At 29.2% G+C, this 24,170-nt stretch overlaps 1 protein-coding gene across 1 annotated transcript in view; it reads right to left on the bottom strand.

Annotated features, from left to right (window-relative positions):
* Positions 1-24,170, bottom strand: part of LOC123995860 (voltage-dependent L-type calcium channel subunit alpha-1C-like) — a 657,732-nt gene that overhangs the window by 10,151 nt on the left and 623,411 nt on the right. Inside the window, 5 exon segments of the mRNA XM_046299539.1 lie at positions 19,454-19,579; positions 22,026-22,184; positions 22,916-23,117; positions 23,560-23,706; positions 23,871-23,923. Of these exon segments, the coding sequence (XP_046155495.1) occupies positions 19,454-19,579; positions 22,026-22,184; positions 22,916-23,117; positions 23,560-23,706; positions 23,871-23,923 (687 nt within the window).

Below are 24,170 nucleotides of genomic sequence, written 5' to 3' on the forward strand. Positions count from 1 at the left end.
TATATTATTATTATTGTTATTATATTAATAATACTAAAGGGATTATATATTATTATATTATATTATTATCAACTCTAGGGATTCTATATTATTATATTATATTGTGTATCAACTCTGGGATTATATATTATTATATTATATTATTATCAACTCTAGGATTCTATATTATATTATTATCACTAGGCATTATATATTATTATTATCATTAGGCATTATATATTATTATATATTATTATTAACACTAGGTATATATATTATTATTATTATCACTAGGTATTATATATTATTATTAACACTGGATGATATATTATTATTATATTATTATTATTAACACTAGGGATGATTATATATTATTATTATTGATTATTATTATTATCATTGTTATTATATTATCAACACTAGGTATTATATATTATTATTATCACTAGGGATTATGTATTATTGTTAACACTAGGGATGATATATTATTGTTAACACTAGGATGATATATTATTATTATATTATTATTATCACTACACATTATATTATTATTATTATCACTAGGATTATATATTTATTATTGTTATCACTAGGGATTATATATTATTGTTATCACTAGGATTATATATTATTATTAACACTAGGGATTATATATTATTATTAACACTAGGGATTATATATTATTGTTAACACTAGGATTATATATTATTGTTAACACTAGGGATTATATATTATTGTTAACACTAGGGATTATATATTATTATTAACACTAGGGATTATATATTTATTATTAACACTAGGGATTATATATTATTGTTAACACTAGGGATTATATATTATTGTTAACACTAGGGATTATATATTATTGTTATCACTAGGGATTATATATTATTATTAACACTAGGGATTATATATTATTGTTAACCACTAGGGATTATATATTATTTTAACACTAGGGATTATATTTTATTATTATATTATTATTATCACTAAGCATTATATATTATTATTGTAGTTTATTAGCACTCATTATATAATAATATAATAATGTTATATATTATTATTATTGTTATTATATTATCAACACTAGGGATTATATATTATTATATTATATTATTATCAACTCTAGGGATTCTATATTATTATATTATATTATTATCAACTCTAGGGATTATATATTATTATATTATATTATTATCAACTCTAGGGATTCTATATTATATTATTATCACTAGGCATTATATATTATTATTATCATTAGGCATTATATATTATTATATTATTATCAACACTAGGGATTCTATATTATTGTTAACACTAGGGATTATATATTATAATCATTATTAACACTAGGGATTATATATTATATTATATTATTATAATATATTATAATTATTAACATGAGCGATGATATTTTATTATAATATTGTTATTAACACTGGGATCATATATTATTATATTATTATTAACACTAGGTATTATATATGATTATATTATATTATTATTATCACTAGGTATTATATATGATTATATTATATTATTATTATCACTAGGTATTATATATGATTATATTATATTATTATTATATATTATATATGATTATATTATATTATTATTATCACTAGGTATTATATATTATTATATTATATTATTATTATCACTATGTATTATAAAGATTATATTATATTATTATTAACACTAGGTATTATATATTATTATTATTATATATTATTATATTATATTATTATTATCACTAGGCATTATATATTATTATTTACACTAGGGATCATATATTATTATTATCACTAGGGATTATATATTATTATTATTATTATATTATCAACACTAGGATTATATATTATTATTATCACTAGGGATTATATATTATTAACACTAGGGATTATATATTATTATATTATATTATTATCAACTCTAGGGATTATATATTATTATTATCACTAGGATTATATATTATTGTTACACTAGGGATTATATATTATTATTATCACTAGGGATTATATATTATTGTTAACACTAGGGATTATATATTATTATTAACACACTAGGGATAATATATTATTATATTTATTATTATCAACTCTAGGGATTCTATATTTATATTATTATTAGGCATTATACATTATTATTATCACTAGGGATTATATATTATTATTAACACTAGGGATTATATATTATTAACACTAGGGATGATTATATTATTATTATTATTAACACTAGGGAGGGATTATTATATATTATTATTATTATCAACACTAGGGATTATATATATTATATTATATATTATCAACACTAGGGATTATATATATTATATTATTATTATCAACTAGGGATTCTATATTATTATATTATATTATTACAACTAGGGATTATATATTATTATATTATATTATTATCAACTAGGGATTCTATATTATATTATTATCACTAGGCATTTATTATTATTATTATATATATATATTATTATATTTAGGGATTCTATATTATATATTATTATTAACACCAGGGATTATATGTTATTATAATATATTACACTAGGGATATTTTATTATATATTATTATTATCACTAGGTATTATTATATATATATTATTAACACTAGGGATTATATATTATTATATTATATTATATATTAGGGATTCATATTATATATTATTATTATCATTAGGCATTATATATTATTATATTATTATTAACACTAGGTATTATATATTATTATTAACACTAGGGATTATATATTATTATTAACACTAGGTATTATATATTATTATTATATTATTATTATTATTAACACTAGGGGATATATTATTATTATATTATTATTATCACTATGGGGATTATATATTATTATCACTAGGGATTATATATTATTGTTAACACTAGGGATGATATATTTGTTAACACTAGGGATGATATATTATATTTATATTATTATCAACTCTAGGGATTATATATATATTATTATCACTAGCATTATATATTATTATTAACACTAGGGATTATATATTATTATTAACACTAGGGATTATATATTATTATTATCACTATGAGGATTATATATTATTGTGCTAGGGATTATATTATTATTATTAACACTAGGGATTATATATTATTATTAACACTAGGGAATATATATTATTATAGGATTATATATTATTGTTAACACTAGGGATTATATATTATTGTTATCACTAGGGATTATATATTATTATTAACACTAGGGATTATATATTATTGTTAACACTAGGGATTATATATTATTTTAACACTAGGGATTATATTTTATTATATATTATTATTATCACTAAGCATTATATATTATTATTGTAGTTTATTATACCATTATATAATAATATAATAATGATTATATATTATTATTATTGTTATTATATTATCAACACTAGGGATTATATATTATTATATTATATTATTATCACTCTAGGGATTCTATATTATTATATTATATTATTATCAACTCTAGGGATTATATATTATTATATTATATTATTATCAACTCTAGGGATTCTATATTATATTATTATCACTAGGCATTATATATTATTATTATCATTAGGCATTATATATTATTATTATTATCAACACTAGGGATTCTATATTATTGTTAACACTAGGGATTATATATTATAATCATTATTAACACCAGGGATTATATATTATATTATTATTATAATAATATATTATTATAATTATTAACATGAGCGATGATATTTTATTATAATATTGTTATTAACACTGGGATCATATATTATTATATTATTATTAACACTAGGTATTATATATGATTATATTATATTATTATTATCACTAGGTATTATATATGATTATATTATATTATTATTATCACTAGGTATTATATATGATTATATTATATTATTATTATCACTAGGGATTATATATGATTATATTATATTATTATTATCACTAGGTATTATATATTATTATATTATATTATTATTATCACTATGTAATATATATGATTATATTTATTATTATTATTAACACTAGGTATTATATATTATTATTATTATATATTATTATATTATATTATTATTATCACTAGGCATTATATATTATTATTTACACTAGGGATCATATATTATTATTATCACTAGGGATTATATATTATTATTATTATATATTATCAACACTAGGGATTTATATTATTATTATCACTAGGGATTATATATTATTAACACTAGGGATTATATATTATTATATGATATTATTATCAACTCTAGGGATTATATATTATTATTATCACTAGGGATTATATATTATTGTTAACACTAGGGATTATATATTATTATTATCACTAGGGATTATATATTATTATTATCAATAGGGATTATATATTATTGTTAACACTAGGGATTATATATTATTATTAACACTAGGGATTATATATTATTAACACTAGGGATAATATATTATTATATTATATTATTATCAACTCTAGGGATTCTATATTATATTATTATTATCACTAGGCATTATACATTATTATTATCACTAGGGATTATATATTATTATTAACACTAGGGATTATATATTATTAACACTAGGGATGATATATTATTATATTATATTATTATTAACACTAGGGAATATATATATTATATTATATTATTATTAACACTAGGGAATATATATATTATATTATATTATTATCAACACTAGGGATTATATATTATTATATTATATTATTATCAACACTAGGGATTATATATTATTATATTATATTATTATCAACTCTAGGGATTCTATATTATTATATTATATTATTATCAACTCTAGGGATTATATATTATTATATTATATTATTATCAACTCTAGGGATTCTATATTATATTATTATCACTAGGCATTATATATTATTATTATCATTAGGCATTATATATTATTATATTATTATCAACACTAGGGATTCTATATTATTGTTAACACTAGGGATTATATATTATAATCATTATTAACACCAGGGATTATATATTATATTATTATTATTATAATATATTATTATAATTATTAACATGAGCGATGATATTTTATTATAATATTGTTATTAACACTGGGATCATATATTATTATATTATTATTAACACTAGGTATTATATATGATTATATTATATTATTATTATCACTAGGTATTATATATGATTATATTATATTATTATTATCACTAGGTATTATATATGATTATATTATATTATTATTATCACTAGGTATTATATATGATTATATTATATTATTATTATCACTAGGTATTATATATTATTATATTATATTATTATTATCACTATGTATTATATATGATTATATTATATTATTATTAACACTAGGTATTATATATTATTATTATTATATATTATTATATTATATTATTATTATCACTAGGCATTATATATTATTATTTACACTAGGGATCATATATTATTATTATCACTAGGGATTATATATTATTATTATTATTATATTATCAACACTAGGGATTATATATTATTATTATCACTAGGGATTATATATTATTAACACTAGGGATTATATATTATTATATTATATTATTATCAACTCTAGGATTATATATTATTATTATCACTAGGGATTATATATTATTGTTAACACTAGGGATTATATATTATTATTATCACTAGGGATTATATATTATTATTATCAATAGGGATTATATATTATTGTTAACACTAGGGATTATATATTATTATTAACACTAGGGATTATATATTATTAACACTAGGGATTATATATTATTATATTATATTATTATCAACTCTAGGGATTCTATATTATATTATTATTATCACTAGGCATTATACATTATTATTATCACTAGGGATTATATATTATTATTAACACTAGGGATTATATATTATTAACACTAGGGATGATATATTATTATATTATATTATTATCAACTCTAGGGATTCTATATTATATTATTATTATCATTAGGCATTATACATTATTATTATCACTAGGGATTATATATTATTATTAACACTAGGGAATATACATTATCATTAACACTAGGTATTATATATTATTATTATCACTAGGTATTATATATTATTATTATCACTAGGGATTATATATTATTATTATCACTAGGGATTATATATTATTATTATCACTAGGGATTATATATTATTATTAACACTAGGGATTATATATTATTATTAACACTACATTTACATTTACATTTAAGTCATTTAGCAGACGCTCTTATCCAGAGCGACTTACAAATTGGTGCATTCACCTTATGACATCCTAGGTATTATATATTATTATTATCACTAGGGATTATATATTATTATTATCACTAGGCATTATATATTATTATTAACACTAGGGATGATATATTATTATTAACACTAGGGATGATATATTATTATTATATTATTATTATTGTTATTATATTATCAACACTAGGTATTATATATTATTATTATCACTAGGGATTATATATTATTATTAACACTAGGGATGATATATTATTATTATATTATTATTATCACTAATGATTATATATTATTATTATTGTTATTATATTATCAACACTAGGTATTATATATTATTATTATCACTAGGGATTATATATTATTATTATCACTAGGGATTATATATTATTATTATCACTAGGGATTATATATTATTATTAACACTAGGTATTATATATTATTATTAACACTAGGGATTATATATTATTATTAACACTAGGTATTATATATTATTATTATCACTAGGTATTATATATTATTATTAACACTAGGGATGATATATTATTATTATATTATTATTATCACTAATGATTATATATATTATTATTATTGTTATTATATTATCAACACTAGGTATTATATATTATTATTATCACTAGGGATTATATATTATTGTTAACACTAGGGATGATATATTATTGTTAACACTAGGGATGATATATTATTATTATATTATTATTATCACTACACATTATATTATATTATTATTATCACTAGGGATTATATATTATATTATTGTTATCACTAGGGATTATATATTATTGTTATCACTAGGGATTATATATTATTATTAACACTAGGGATTATATATTATTATTAACACTAGGGATTATATATTATTGTTAACACTAGGGATTATATATTATTGTTAACACTAGGGATTATATATTATTGTTAACACTAGGGATTATATATTATTATTAACACTAGGGATTATATATTATTATTAACACTAGGGATTATATATTATTGTTAACACTAGGGATTATATATTATTGTTAACACTAGGGATTATATATTATTGTTATCACTAGGGATTATATATTATTATTAACACTAGGATTATATATTATTGTTAACACTAGGGATTATATATTATTTTAACACTAGGGATTATATTTTATTATTATATTATTATTATCACTAAGCATTATATATTATTATTGTAGTTTATTAGCACTACGCATTATATAATAATATAATAATGATTATATATTATTATTATTGTTATTATATTATCAACACTAGGATTATATATTATTATATTATATTATTATCAACTCTAGGGATTCTATATTATTATATTATATTATTATCAACTCTAGGGATTATATATTATTATATTATATTATTATCAACTCTAGGGATTCTATATTATATTATTATCACTAGGCATTATATATTATTATTATCATTAGGCATTATATATTATTATATTATTATCAACACTAGGGATTCTATATTACTGTTAACACTAGGGATTATATATTATAATCATTATTAACACCAGGGATTATATATTATATTATTATTATTATAATATATTATTATAATTATTAACACTAGGATGATATTTTATTATAATATTGTTATTAACACTGGGATCATATATTATATATTATTATTAACATAGGTATTATATATGATTATATTATATTATTATTATCACTAGGTATTATATATGATTATATTTATATTATTATCACTAGGTATTATATATGATTATATTATATTATTATTATCACTAGGTATTATATATGATTATATTATATTATTATTATCACTAGGTATTATATATTATTATATTATATTATTATTATCACTATGTATTATATATGATTATATTATATTATTATTAACACTAGGTATTATATATTATTATTATTATATATTATTATATTATATTATTATTATCACTAGGCATTATATATTATTATTTACACTAGGGATCATATATTATTATTATCACTAGGGATTATATATTATATTATTATTATATTATCAACACTAGGGATTATATATTATTATTATCACTAGGGATTATATATTATTAACACTAGGGATTATATATTATTATATTATATTATTATCAACTCTAGGGATTATATATTATTATTATTATTATCTAGGGATTATATATTATTGTTAACACTAGGGATTATATATTATTATTATAGGGATTATATATTATTAACACTAGGGATAATATATTATTATATTATATTATTATCAACTCTAGGGATTCTATATTATATTATTATTATCACTAGGCATTATACATTATTATTATCACTAGGGATTATATATTATTATTAACACTAGGGATTATATATTATTAACACTAGGGATGATATATTATTATATTATATTATTATTAACACTAGGGAATATATATATTATATTATATTATTATTAACACTAGGAATATATTATATATTTATTATTATCAACACTAGGGATTATATATTATTATATTATATTATTATCAACACTAGGGATTATATATTATTATATTATATTATTATCAACTCTAGGGATTCTATATTATTATATTATATTATTATCAACTCTAGGGATTATATATTATTATATTATATTATTATCAACTCTAGGGATTCTATATTATATTATTATCACTAGGCATTATATATTATTATTATCATTAGGCATTATATATTATTATATTATTATCAACACTAGGGATTCTATATTACTGTTAACACTAGGGATTATATATTATAATCATTATTAACACCAGGGATTATATATTATATTATTATTATTATAATATATTATTATAATTATTAACATGAGCGATGATATTTTATTATAATATTGTTATTAACACTGGGATCATATATTATTATATTATTATTAACACTAGGTATTATATATGATTATATTATATTATTATTATCACTAGGTATTATATATGATTATATTATATTATTATTATCACTAGGTATTATATATGATTATATTATATTATTATTATCACTAGGTATTATATATGATTATATTATATTATTATTATCACTAGGTATTATATATTATTATAGGGTATTATATATGATTATATTATATTATTATTAACACTAGGTATTATATATTATTATTATTATATATTATTATATTATATTATTATTATCACTAGGCATTATATATTATTATTTACACTAGGGATTATATATTATTATTATCACTAGGGTTATATATTATTATATTATTATATTATAACACTAGGGATTATATATTATTATTATCACTAGGGATTATATATTATATTATATATTATTATATTATATTATTATCAACTCTAGGGATTATATATTATTATTATCACTAGGGATTATATATTATTATTATCAATAGGGATTATATATTATTGTTAACACTAGGGATTATATATTATTATTAACACTAGGGATTATATATTATTAACACTAGGGATAATATATTATTATATTATATTATTATCAACTCTAGGGATTCTATATTATATTATTATTATCACTAGGCATTATACATTATTATTATCACTAGGGATTATATATTATTATTAACACTAGGGATTATATATTATTAACACTAGGGATGATATATTATTATATTATATTATTATTAACACTAGGATATATATATTATATTATATTATTATTAACACTAGGAATATATATATTATATTATATTATTATCAACACTAGGGATTATATATTATTATATTATATTATTATCAACACTAGGGATTATATATTATTATATTATATTATTATCAACTCTAGGGATTCTATATTATTATATTATATTATTATCAACTCTAGGGATTATATATTATTATATTATATTATTATCAACTCTAGGGATTCTATATTATATTATTATCACTAGGCATTATATATTATTATTATCATTAGGCATTATATATTATTATATTATTATCAACACTAGGGAATCTATATTATTGTTAACACTAGGGATTATATATTATAATCATTATTAACACCAGGGATTATATATTATATTATTATTATTATAATATATTATTATAATTATTAACATGAGCGATGATATTTTATTATAATATTGTTATTAACACTGGGATCATATATTATTATATTATTATTAACACTAGGTATTATATATGATTATATTATATTATTATTATCACTAGGTATTATATATGATTATATTATATTATTATTATCACTAGGTATTATATATGATTATATTATATTATTATTATCACTAGGTATTATATATGATTATATTATATTATTATTATCACTAGGTATTATATATTATTATATTATATTATTATTATCACTATGTATTATATATGATTATATTATATTATTATTAACACTAGGTATTATATATTATTATTATTATATATTATTATATTATATTATTATTATCACTAGGCATTATATATTATTATTTACACTAGGGATCATATATTATTATTATCACTAGGGATTATATATTATTATTATTATTATATTATCAACACTAGGGATTATATATTATTATTATCACTAGGGATTATATATTATTAACACTAGGGATTATATATTATTATATTATATTATTATCAACTCTAGGGATTATATATTATTATTATCACTAGGGATTATATATTATTGTTAACACTAGGGATTATATATTATTATTATCACTAGGGATTATATATTATTATTATCAATAGGGATTATATATTATTGTTAACACTAGGGATTATATATTATTATTAACACTAGGGATTATATATTATTAACACTAGGGATTATATATTATTATATTATATTATTATCAACTCTAGGGATTCTATATTATATTATTATTATCACTAGGCATTATACATTATTATTATCACTAGGGATTATATATTATTATTAACACTAGGGATTATATATTATTAACACTAGGGATGATATATTATTATATTATATTATTATCAACTCTAGGGATTCTATATTATATTATTATTATCATTAGGCATTATACATTATTATTATCACTAGGGATTATATATTATTATTAACACTAGGGAATATACATTATCATTAACACTAGGTATTATATATTATTATTATCACTAGGTATTATATATTATTATTATCACTAGGGATTATATATTATTATTATCACTAGGGATTATATATTATTATTATCACTAGGGATTATATATTATTATTAACACTAGGGATTATATATTATTATTAACATATTTATTATTTTCATTTAGCAGACGCTCTTATCAGGGATTATAGTGCATTCACCTTATGACATCCTAGGTATTATATATTATTATCACTAGGGATTATTATTATTATTATTAACACTAGGGATGATATATTATTATTATATTATTATTATTGTTATTTATTATAACACTAGGGGATATATTATTATTATATTATTATTATCACTAATGATTATATATTATATTATTATTATTTAACACTAGGGATTATATATTATTATTATCACTAGGGATTATATATTATTATTATTATTAACACTAGGATTATATATTATTATATTATTATTATTATTAACACTAGATATATTATTATTATATTATTATTATCACTAATGATTATATATTATTATTATATTATTATTATTATATATATTATTATATATTATTGTTAACACTAGGGATTTATATATATTATTATCACTAGGATTATATATTATTATTAACACTAGATTATATATTATTATTAACATTATTATTATCACTAGGGATTATATATTATTATTAACACTAGGTTATTATTATATTGTTATTATTATTAACACTAGGGATTATATATTATTTTAACACTAGGGATTATATTTTATTATTATATTATTATTATCACTAAGCATTATATATTATTATTGTAGTTTATTAGCACTACGCATTATATAATAATATAATAATGATTATATATTATTATTATTGTTATTATATTATCAACACTAGGGATTATATATTATTATATTATATTATTATCAACTCTAGGGATTCTATATTATTATATTATATTATTATCAACTCTAGGGATTATATATTATTATATTATATTATTATCAACTCTAGGGATTCTATATTATATTATTATCACTAGGCATTATATATTATTATTATCATTAGGCATTATATATTATTATATTATTATCAACACTAGGGATTCTATATTACTGTTAACACTAGGGATTATATATTATAATCATTATTAACACCAGGGATTATATATTATATTATTATTATTATAATATATTATTATAATTATTAACATGAGCGATGATATTTTATTATAATATTGTTATTAACACTGGGATCATATATTATTATATTATTATTAACACTAGGTATTATATATGATTATATTATATTATTATTATCACTAGGTATTATATATGATTATATTATATTATTATTATCACTAGGTATTATATATGATTATATTATATTATTATTATCACTAGGTATTATATATGATTATATTATATTATTATTATCACTAGGTATTATATATTATTATATTATATTATTATTATCACTATGTATTATATATGATTATATTATATTATTATTAACACTAGGTATTATATATTATTATTATTATATATTATTATATTATATTATTATTATCACTAGGCATTATATATTATTATTTACACTAGGGATCATATATTATTATTATCACTAGGGATTATATATTATTATTATTATTATATTATCAACACTAGGGATTATATATTATTATTATCACTAGGGATTATATATTATTAACACTAGGGATTATATATTATTATATTATATTATTATCAACTCTAGGGATTATATATTATTATTATCACTAGGGATTATATATTATTGTTAACACTAGGGATTATATATTATTATTATCACTAGGGATTATATATTATTATTATCAATAGGGATTATATATTATTGTTAACACTAGGGATTATATATTATTATTAACACTAGGGATTATATATTATTAACACTAGGGATTATATATTATTATATTATATTATTATCAACTCTAGGGATTCTATATTATATTATTATTATCACTAGGCATTATACATTATTATTATCACTAGGGATTATATATTATTATTAACACTAGGGATTATATATTATTAACACTAGGGATGATATATTATTATATTATATTATTATCAACTCTAGGGATTCTATATTATATTATTATTATCATTAGGCATTATACATTATTATTATCACTAGGGATTATATATTATTATTAACACTAGGGAATATACATTATCATTAACACTAGGTATTATATATTATTATTATCACTAGGTATTATATATTATTATTATCACTAGGGATTATATATTATTATTATCACTAGGGATTATATATTATTATTATCACTAGGGATTATATATTATTATTAACACTAGGGATTATATATTATTATTAACACTACATTTACATTTACATTTAAGTCATTTAGCAGACGCTCTTATCCAGTAGCGACTTACAAATTAGTGCATTCACCTTATGACATCCTAGGTATTATATATTATTATTATCACTAGGGATTATATATTATTATTATCACTAGGCATTATATATTATTATTAACACTAGGATGATATATTATTATTAACACTAGGGATGATATATTATTATTATATTATTATTATTGTTATTATATTATCAACACTAGGTATTATATATTATTATTATCACTAGGGTTATATATTTTATATTATTAACACTAGGGATGATATATTATTATTATATTATTATTATCACTAATGATTATATATTATTATTATTGTTATTATATTATCAACACTAGGTATTATATATTATTATTATCACTAGGGATTATATATTATTATTATCACTAGGGATTATATATTATTATTATCACTAGGGATTATATATTATTATTAACACTAGGTATTATATATTATTATTAACACTAGGGATTATATATTATTATTAACACTAGGTATTATATATTATTATTATCACTAGGTTATATATTATTATTAACACTAGGGATGATATATTATTATTATATTATTATTATCACTAGGTATTATATATTATGATTATTGTTATTATATTATCAACACTAGGTATTATATATTATTATTATCACTAGGGATTATATATTATTGTTAACACTAGGGATGATATATTATTGTTAACACTAGGGATGATATATTATTATTATATTATTATTATCACTACACATTATATTATATTATTATTATCACTAGGGATTATATATTATATTATTGTTATCACTAGGGATTATATATTATTGTTATCACTAGGGATTATATATTATTATTAACACTAGGGATTATATATTATTATTAACACTAGAGGATTATATATTATTGTTAACACTAGGGATTATATATTATTGTTAACACTAGGGATTATATATTATTGTTAACACTAGGGATTATATATTATTATTAACACTAGGGATTATATATTATTATTAACACTAGGGATTATATATTATTGTTAACACTAGGGATTATATATTATTGTTAACACTAGGGATTATATATTATTGTTATCACTAGGGATTATATATTATTATTAACACTAGGGATTATATATTATTGTTAACACTAGGGATTATATATTATTTTAACACTAGGGATTATATTTTATTATTATATTATTATTATCACTAAGCATTATATATTATTATTATATTATTATTATCACTAATGATTATATATTATGATTATTGTTATTATATTATCAACACTAGGGATTATTATATTCTAACATGTTTTAACCAGTGAGACCGTCCCCACTGAAGCAGTCATGGAGGGACTGGACACACTGAGGGGAGAGATGCATGTTGCTAGATGTGACCTGGAGGGACTGAACACACTGAGGGGAGAGATGCATGTTGTTAGATGTGACCTGGGAGAGTTGGAGGGTCTAGCATGGAGGGACTGAACACACTGAGGGGAGAGATGCATGTTGTTAGATGTGACCTGGGAGAGTTGGAGGGTCTAGCATGGAGGGACTGAACACACTGAGGGGAGAGATGCATGTTGTTAGATGTGACCTGGGAGAGTTGGAGGGTCTAGCATGGTGAGAGAGGAATCCAGATGAATCCAGATGAAAGAACTCTTCAAAATACCAGCAATAGTACCAAAAATCTAACTTTCCTAAAGAAAAAGTAGTTTACAATCATACAATATACAGAAATCAGAAAGACACAATGGTAAAAACCCTTCAGTATGTTTCCCTTTGACCCGACTGCAGTGAAGGGATGTGTGTTATGAGCCGGTGTCGGTGTTGTACACAGCAGCTGATGAGAGAGCAGGTTAGAACAGGACGAGGCTAAATGTGTCCTCGGCACCTAGAGAAAAAGGCTCCTGATTAATATGATGACGGTCCTGTCTGTTGAAAGAGAAGGTCAGTAACACGAGTTAGAAAGTGACACAACCACACGATGCAACGTTCTCTGGGTGTCTTTCAGAGAGGTGGGACGTGTCCATAGACAGGACACGTTCAGGGTTTTCAGAACAAGGCTAACCAATCAGGACTCACCAAGGCTAACCAATCAGGGCTCACCAAGGCTAACCAATCAGGGCTCACCAATTAGGACTCAGTGTATTATCTATATACTATATATATTTATTTAACCAGGCAAGTCAGTTAAGAACAAATTCTTATTTACAATGACGGCCTAGCCCGGCCAAATCCGGACGACGCTGGGCCAATTGTGCGCCGATTGGGACTCCCAATCACGGGCGGATGTGATACAGCCTGGATTTGAACCACTGTAGTGAAGCCTCTTGCACTGAGATGCAGTGTCTTAGACTGCAGCGCCACTTAAACAACCTATTTCGATGTACTTCTACCCAGCCAAGATAAGAACACAAAACCTTCACAATGTGAGATTAATTATATGAGAAACTAGGTTTTTGTTGACTGACAATTAAAATATCTTTAGTCTCCTTTATGACCAAGAGTGATTTGCATCAATGGTTTATCCCAGTTTATCATAGAAAGCAGGAATAAAACGATCTCCTCATAGACACAGACAGAGATCAGCACCACAATAAGCAGCAACAGAGATCTCACTGTAGCTTCACAGCAGTCAGCTGGGCAATCTATAATAAACATGAAGGCGTTGCTTAGTAACCTGATGAGAGGGCGGTTTGTTCTGTCCATCCATGTATTTACTCTGTCAGTGTCCCAAATGGCATGCTATCCCTTTAAAGTGCACTACTTTTCCACCAGGGCTTATAGGGCTCTGGTATAAAGTAGTGAGCTATATAGGGAATAGGGCTCTGGTCTAAAGTAGTGCACTATATAGTGAATAGGGCTCTGGTCTAAAGTAGTGCACTATATAGGGAATAGGGCTCTGGTCTAAAGTAGTGTACTATATAGGGAATAGGGCTCTGGTCTAAAGTAGTGCACTAAATAGGGAATAGGATGCTGTTTGGGATGCAGATATTGTATCTGTTCTACAGAAGAACCCATCTGTTGTTGTTTCAACAACGTAAGCGCACAGCTGAAGCAGTAGGTGGCATTTTGATTGGACTAATAAACTCACCAGGTTACCGAGCAACATGTAAAACAAAAAATAAAAACCTACACAACATCAGACACTGAACCAAATCATTAATGCATCTTTAGTTCTCTAATCTTTTAGATTATTTTTAACTTGTGGAAATCAGATCATAAAAGGCATAGTTTATAGGCCAACTGATAACATATATAATGACAGACTTGATTAACTTGATTACATTCTAAAGGTTAAAACTAATTTAGTAATGATAAGAATCCTCTCTGGGACAGAGAGAAGTGTTTTGGAGCGATAGACTCCTGAGAGGGGAGAGAGTGGGAAATAGAGGTGAAGAGAGCGAGGGAGAGAGGTGAAGAGAGAGGGAGAGAGGGAGAGAGGGAGAGAGGGAGGGAGGGAGGGAGAAAGGGGGAGAGAGGGAGGGAGAGAGGTGAAAGAGAGGAGAGGGAGAGAGGGGAGAGGGAGGGAGGGAGGGAGGGAGGGAGGGAGGGAGGGGAGAGAGAGAGAGGGAGAGAGGTGAAGAGAGAGGGAGAGAAGGAGAGAGGGAGGGAGAGAGGTGAAGAGAGAGGGAGAGAGGGAGGGAGGGAGAAAGTGAGAGAGGGAGGGAGAGAGGGAGAGAGGTGAAGTGAGAGGTGAGAGAGAGAGGGAGAGAGGGAGAGAGGGAGGGAGAGAGGGAGAGAGGAGAGAGGTGAAGTGAGAGGTGAAAAGAGAGAGGGAGAGAAGGAGAGAAGGAGGGAGAAAGGGAGAGAGGGAAAGTGAGAGGTAAAGAGAACGAGGGAGAGAGGGAGAGAGGGAGAGAGGGAGAGAGGGAGGGAGGGAGAGGAGAGAGGGGAAGAGAGAGGGGAAGTGAGAGAGGAAGCGAGGGAGAGATTGAGGGAGGGAGAGGAGAGTAAGGAAGAGAGAGGGGGAAAAGAGAAGAGAGAGGTGAAGATAGAGGTGAAGAGAGAGGTGGAGAGAGGTGGAGAGAGAAGGGAAGTGAGAGAGGGAGAGAGGGAGGAGAGGAGAGCGGGGAAGAGAGAGGGGAAGTGAGAGAGGGAGAGAGGGAGAGAGGGAGAGATTGAGGGAGTGAGAGGAGAGTGGGGAGAGAGAGGGGAAAGAGAGAAGAGAGAGGTGAAGAGAGAGGTGAAAGAGAGGTGAAGAGAGAGGTGGAGAGAGGTGGAGAGAGAGGTGAGAGAGAGAAGGGAAGTGAGAGAGGGAGAGAGGAGAGAGGAGAGAGAGAGGGAGGGAGTGGTAAAGAGAGAGATGGAGAGAGAGGTGGAGAGAGGGGGAGAGAGAGGTGGAGAGAGAGAGGTGGAGAGAGAGGGGGAGAGAGAGGGGAGAGAGGTGGGAGAGAGAGGTGGAGAGAGAGGTGGAGAGAGAAGGGAAGTGAGAGAGGGAGAGAGAGAGGGGGAGAGAGAGATGGGAGAGAGAGGTGGAGAGAGAGAGAGAGAGAGGGGGGGAGAGAGAGGGGAGAGAGAGGGGGAGAGAGATGGAGAGAGAGGTGGAGAGAGAGAGAGAGAGAGAGAGAGGGGGAGAGAGAGGGGGAGAGAGAGGGGGAGAGAGAGATGGAGAGAGAGGTGGAGAGAGAGGGGGAGAGAGGGGAGAGAGAGGTGGAGAGAGAGGTGGAGAGAGAAGGAAGTGAGAGAGGGAGAGAGAGGGGGAGAGAGAGATGGAGAGAGAGGTGGAGAGAGAGAGAGAGAGAGAGCGGGGGAGAGAGAGGGGGAGAGAGAGGTGGAGAGAGAAGGGAAGTGAGAGAGGGAGAGAGGGAGAGGAGAGAGAGAGGGAGGGAGTGGTAAAGAGAGAGATGGAGAGAGAGGTGGAGAGAGAGGTGGAGAGAGAGAGGTGGAGAGAGGGGGAGAGAGAGGGGAGAGAGAGGTGGAGAGAGAGAGGTGGAGAGAGAGGTGGAGAGAGAAGGGAAGTGAGAGAGGGAGAGAGAGAGGGGGGGAGAGAGAGATGGAGAGAGGTGGAGAGAGAGAGAGAGAGAGAGGGGGAGAGAGAGGGGGGAGAGAGGGGGAGAGAGAGATGGAGAGAGAGGTGGAGAGAGAGAGAGAGAGAGAGGGGGAGAGAGAGGGGGAGAGAGGGGAGAGAGAGATGGAGAGAGAGGTGGAGAGAGAGGGGGAGAGAGAGGGGAGAGAGAGGTGGAGAGAGAGAGGTGGAGAGAGGTGGAGAGAGAAGGGAAGTGAGAGAGGGAGAGAGAGAGGGGGAGAGAGAGATGGAGAGGTGGGAGAGAGAGAGAGAGAGAGAGCGGGGAGAGAGAGGGGGAGAGAGAGGGGGAGAGAGAGATGAGAGAGAGGTGGAGAGAGAGAGAGAGAGGGGGAGAGAGAGGGGGAGAGAGATGGAGAGAGAGGTGGAGAGAGAGAGAGAGAGAGAGAGAGGGAGAGAGAGGGGGAGAGAGAGATGGAGAGAGAGGTGGAGAGAGAGAGAGAGAGAGAGGGGAGAGAGAGGGGGAGAGAGAGGGGGAGAGAGAGATGGAGAGAGAGGTGGAGAGAGAGGTGGAGAGAGAGGGGGAGAGAGAGGGGGAGAGAGAGGGGGAGAGAGAGGTGGAGAGAGAGAGGTGGAGAGAGAGAGGTGGAGAGAGAGGTGGAGAGAGAGGTGGAGAGAGAGGTGGAGAGAGGTGGAGACATACCCGTGGTTTGAAGGCGATGAGTTTAAGGATCATCTCCACAGTGAAAAGGCCGGTGAAGAGCATGTTGAGGATGTTCATCGCATCGTTGAAGGAGTGGGTCTGGCCGTGATGCTGCAACACACAGACATTTAATCCCCGATCTGCATTTCTATGTAATCACGTGGTGAACACACACACCTCAGACTATTCTATGTAATCACGTGGTGAACACACACACCTCAGACTATTCTATGTAATCACGTGGTGAACACACCCACCTCAGGCTATTCTATGTAATCACATGGTGAACACACCCACCTCAGGCTATTCTATGTAATCACGTGGTGAACACACCCACCTCAGGCTATTCTATGTAATCACATGGTGAACACACCCACCTCAGACTATTCTATGTAATCACACCCACCTCAGGCTATTCTATGTAATCACACCCACCTCAGACTATTCTATGTAATCACACCCACCTCAGGCTATTCTATGTAATCACGTGGTGAACACACCCACCTCAGACTATTCTATGTAATCACATGGTGAACACACACACCTCAGACTATTCTATGTAATCACATGGTGAACACACCCACCTCAGGCTATTCTATGTAATCACGTGGTGAACACACCCACCTCAGGCTATTCTATGTAATCACGTGGTGAACACACCCACCTCAGACTATTCTATGTAATCACATGGTGAACACACCCACCTCAGGCTATTCTATGTAATCACGTGGTGAACACACCCACCTCAGGCTATTCTATGTAATCACGTGGTGAACACACCCACCTCAGGCTATTCTATGTAATCACATGGTGAACACACCCACCTCAGGCTATTCTATGTAATCACGTGGTGAACACACCCACCTCAGGCTATTCTATGTAATCACGTGGTGAACACACCCACCTCAGACTATTCTATGTAACCACGTGGTGAACACACCCACCTCAGACTATTCTATGTAATCACATGGTGAACACACCCACCTCAGACTATTCTATGTAATCACATGGTGAACACACCCACCTCAGACTATTCTATGTAATCACATGGTGAACACACCCACCTCAGGCTATTCTATGTAACCACGTGGTGAACACACCCACCTCAGGCTATTCTATGTAACCACGTGGTGAACACACCCACCTCAGGCTATTCTATGTAATCACATGGTGAACACACCCACCTCAGGCTATTCTATGTAACCACGTGGTGAACACACCCACCTCAGACTATTCTATGTAATCACATGGTGAACACACCCACCTCAGGCTATTCTATGTAATCACGTGGTGAACACACCCACCTCAGGCTATTCTATGTAATCACGTGGTGAACACACCCACCTCAGACTATTCTATGTAATCACGTGGTGAACACACCCACCTCAGGCTATTCTATGTAATCACGTGGTGAACACACCCACCTCAGGCTATTCTATGTAATCACGTGGTGAACACACCCACCTCAGGCTATTCTATGTAATCACGTGGTGAACACACCCACCTCAGACTATTCTATGTAATCACACCCACCTCAGGCTATTCTATGTAATCACGTGGTGAACACACCCACCTCAGACTATTCTATGTAATCACGTGGTGAACACACCCACCTCAGACTATTCTATGTAATCACGTGGTGAACACACCCACCTCAGACTATTCTATGTAATCACGTGGTGAACACACCCACCTCAGGCTATTCTATGTAATCACATGGTGAACACACCCACCTCAGGCTATTCTATGTAATCACGTGGTGAACACACCCACCTCAGGCTATTCTATGTAATCACATGGTGAACACATCCACCTCAGACTATTCTATGTAATCACATGGTGAACACATCCACCTCAGACTATTCTATGTAATCACATGGTGAACACACCCACCTCAGACTATTCTATGTAATCACATGGTGAACACACCCACCTCAGGCTATTCTATGTAATCACATGGTGAACACACCCACCTCAGGCTATTCTATGTAATCACATGGTGAACACACCCACCTCAGGCTATTCTATGTAATCACATGGTGAACACACCCACCTCAGGCAACAGTAGAAGCCTTGAATGCAACGAGCAACAACAGAAATACTGACGCTGCAAAATAGAGATAAATCCTTTAAAAATCAACAACTCTTTCTAACATCTAGGAACCAATACCTGAGATACTACCATGTCTTTTAACTGATATAGATAGACTATCCTCCCCATAATGCAGCTCTAGTGTCCAGGGCACTATGTGGTTCACTGTGTTTAGGGTAGGAGATGTATAAATGGATTGATGCTACCGTATTGGGCTGAGGGAATAAAGATGGACGAATTCAACGTTTTCCCTGACCAAGATGGACGATTTAAGTCATGTTCGGATGCCAATGTCTTTCACACACACACACACACACACACACACACACACACACACACACACACACACACACACACACACACACACACACACACACACACACACACACACACACACACACACACACACACACACACACACACACACACACACACACACACACACACACACACACACACTCTTACCTGCATGGCCAGGCAGATGGTGTTCAGCAGGATGAGGGTAAACATCAGGTACTCAAAGTAGGTGGAGTTGACCACGTACCACACCTTGTACTGGTACTGGTTCTTAGGGATGTACCGACGTAGGGGACGGGCCTTCAGGGCATATTCCACACACTGACGCTGTACCACACACACACACACACACACACACACACACACACACACACACACACACACACACACACACACACACACACACACACACACACACACACACACACACACACACACACACACACACACACACACACACACACACACACACCATATGAAACATGTGTTTTATCAACAGACGTTTCCAGTAACACATCGGTGGATGTAGTAATGTCACCCTCTCAACAGGTTCTGATGACCCCTAACCTCTCAACATGTTCTGATGACCCCTAACCTCTCAACAGGTTCTGATGTCCCCTAACTTCTCAACAGGTTCTGATGACCCCTAACCTCTCAACAGGTTCTGATGACCCCTAACTTCTCAACAGGTTCTGATGTCCCCTAACCTCTCAACAGGTTCTGATGACCCCTAACCTCTCAACAGGTTCTGATGACCCCTAACCTCTCAACAGGTTCTGATGACCCCTAACCTCTCAACAGGTTCTGATTACCCCTTACCTCTCACCTGGGTTCTGATGTCCCCTAACCTCTCACCTGGATTCTGATTACCCCTAACCTCTCACCTGGGTTCTGATGTCCCCTAACCTCTCACCTGGGTTCTGATTACCCCTAACCTCTCACCAGGGTTCTGATGAACCCTAACCTCTCACCTGGGTTCTGATTACCCCTAACCTCTCACCTGGGTTCTGATGACCCGTAACCTCTCACCTGGGTTCTGATTACCCTTAACCTCTCACCTGGTTCTTGTCCAGTTCACAGTTCTTGTACTCCTGCTCTCCCTGCTCCTGAAAGGTGACAATGACGAAACCGACGAAGATGTTCATCATGAAGAAGGCAATGATGATGATGTAGATGATGAAGAAGATGGATACGACCACTCTGTAGTTGTAGACAGGGCCTAGGTCCTCTGAATGGGAGTCTATGGCCCGGTACAGGAGTCTGGAGAGGATGGATACACAGTTCAAAACCTAAAGCCCCATACTATAACGTGTGTGTGAGTGTGTGTGTGTGTGTGTGTGTGTGTGTGTGTGTGTGTGTGTGTGTGTGTGTGTGTGTGTGTGTGTGTGTGTGTGCGTGCGTGCGTGTATGTGCTTGTGTGTGACTGTGTGTGTGTGTGTGTGTGTGTGTGTGTGTGTGTGTGTGTGTGTGTGTGTGTGTGTGTGTGTGTGTGTGTGTGTGTGTGTGTGTGTGTGTGTGTGTGTGTGTGTGTGTGTGTGTGTGGGTGTGTGTGTGTGACTGTGTGTGTGTGTGTGTGTGTGTGTGTGTGTGTGTGTGTGTGTGTGCGCGTGTGCGCGCGTGTGCGCGCGTGTGTGCACGTGTGTGTGCGTGTGTGTGTGTGTGTGTGTGTGTGGTCACTCTGCTGCTGTGATGCTGGACTCACGCTGGCCATCCTTCGAAGGTGGAGACAGCGAACAGAGCCATCATCCCTTGGAGCACGTCGTCAAAGTTGAAGTCACTGTTCTCCCAGACACGCATGGACCTCTCTGGCTTCCCCACATCCCCGTCCTTATACATGATGTACGAACCCCTGGGAGGGAGAACAGAGGTAACACCTAGACACCCACAGCTCACTCCTTACCCAGCCAGACAACTCATTATGGCCCAAATGGTGCCCACATCCACCTGAAATGACTGTCCAGATGTGATATGAGCCAGGTCTGACTGAGATGGGAGATGAGGTGATAAACTCACCTGCATTCAGGCTCTGTAGACTTGGAGCTGTCTGAGCAGTAGAAAAACTTCCCCTGAGAAGAGAACAACAGACATGTTCATCTTGGTAAAACGTATCCACTATATTCTCATCACCACTGCATCAGCTACGTTCAGTTCCTCTCTCATCCTGCTCTCTCTCTCCTCCGTCCCTCTCTTCACCCTCTCTCTTCACTTCATCCTGCTCTATCTCGCCTCCGTCCCTCTCTTCACCCTCTCTCTTCACTTCATCCTGCTCTACCTCTCCTCCGTCCCTCTCTTCGCCCTCTATCCTGCTCTACC

Source organism: Oncorhynchus gorbuscha, linkage group LG14 (genome assembly GCF_021184085.1).
Source record: "Oncorhynchus gorbuscha isolate QuinsamMale2020 ecotype Even-year linkage group LG14, OgorEven_v1.0, whole genome shotgun sequence".
NCBI classification, from domain to species: domain Eukaryota; kingdom Metazoa; phylum Chordata; class Actinopteri; order Salmoniformes; family Salmonidae; genus Oncorhynchus; species Oncorhynchus gorbuscha.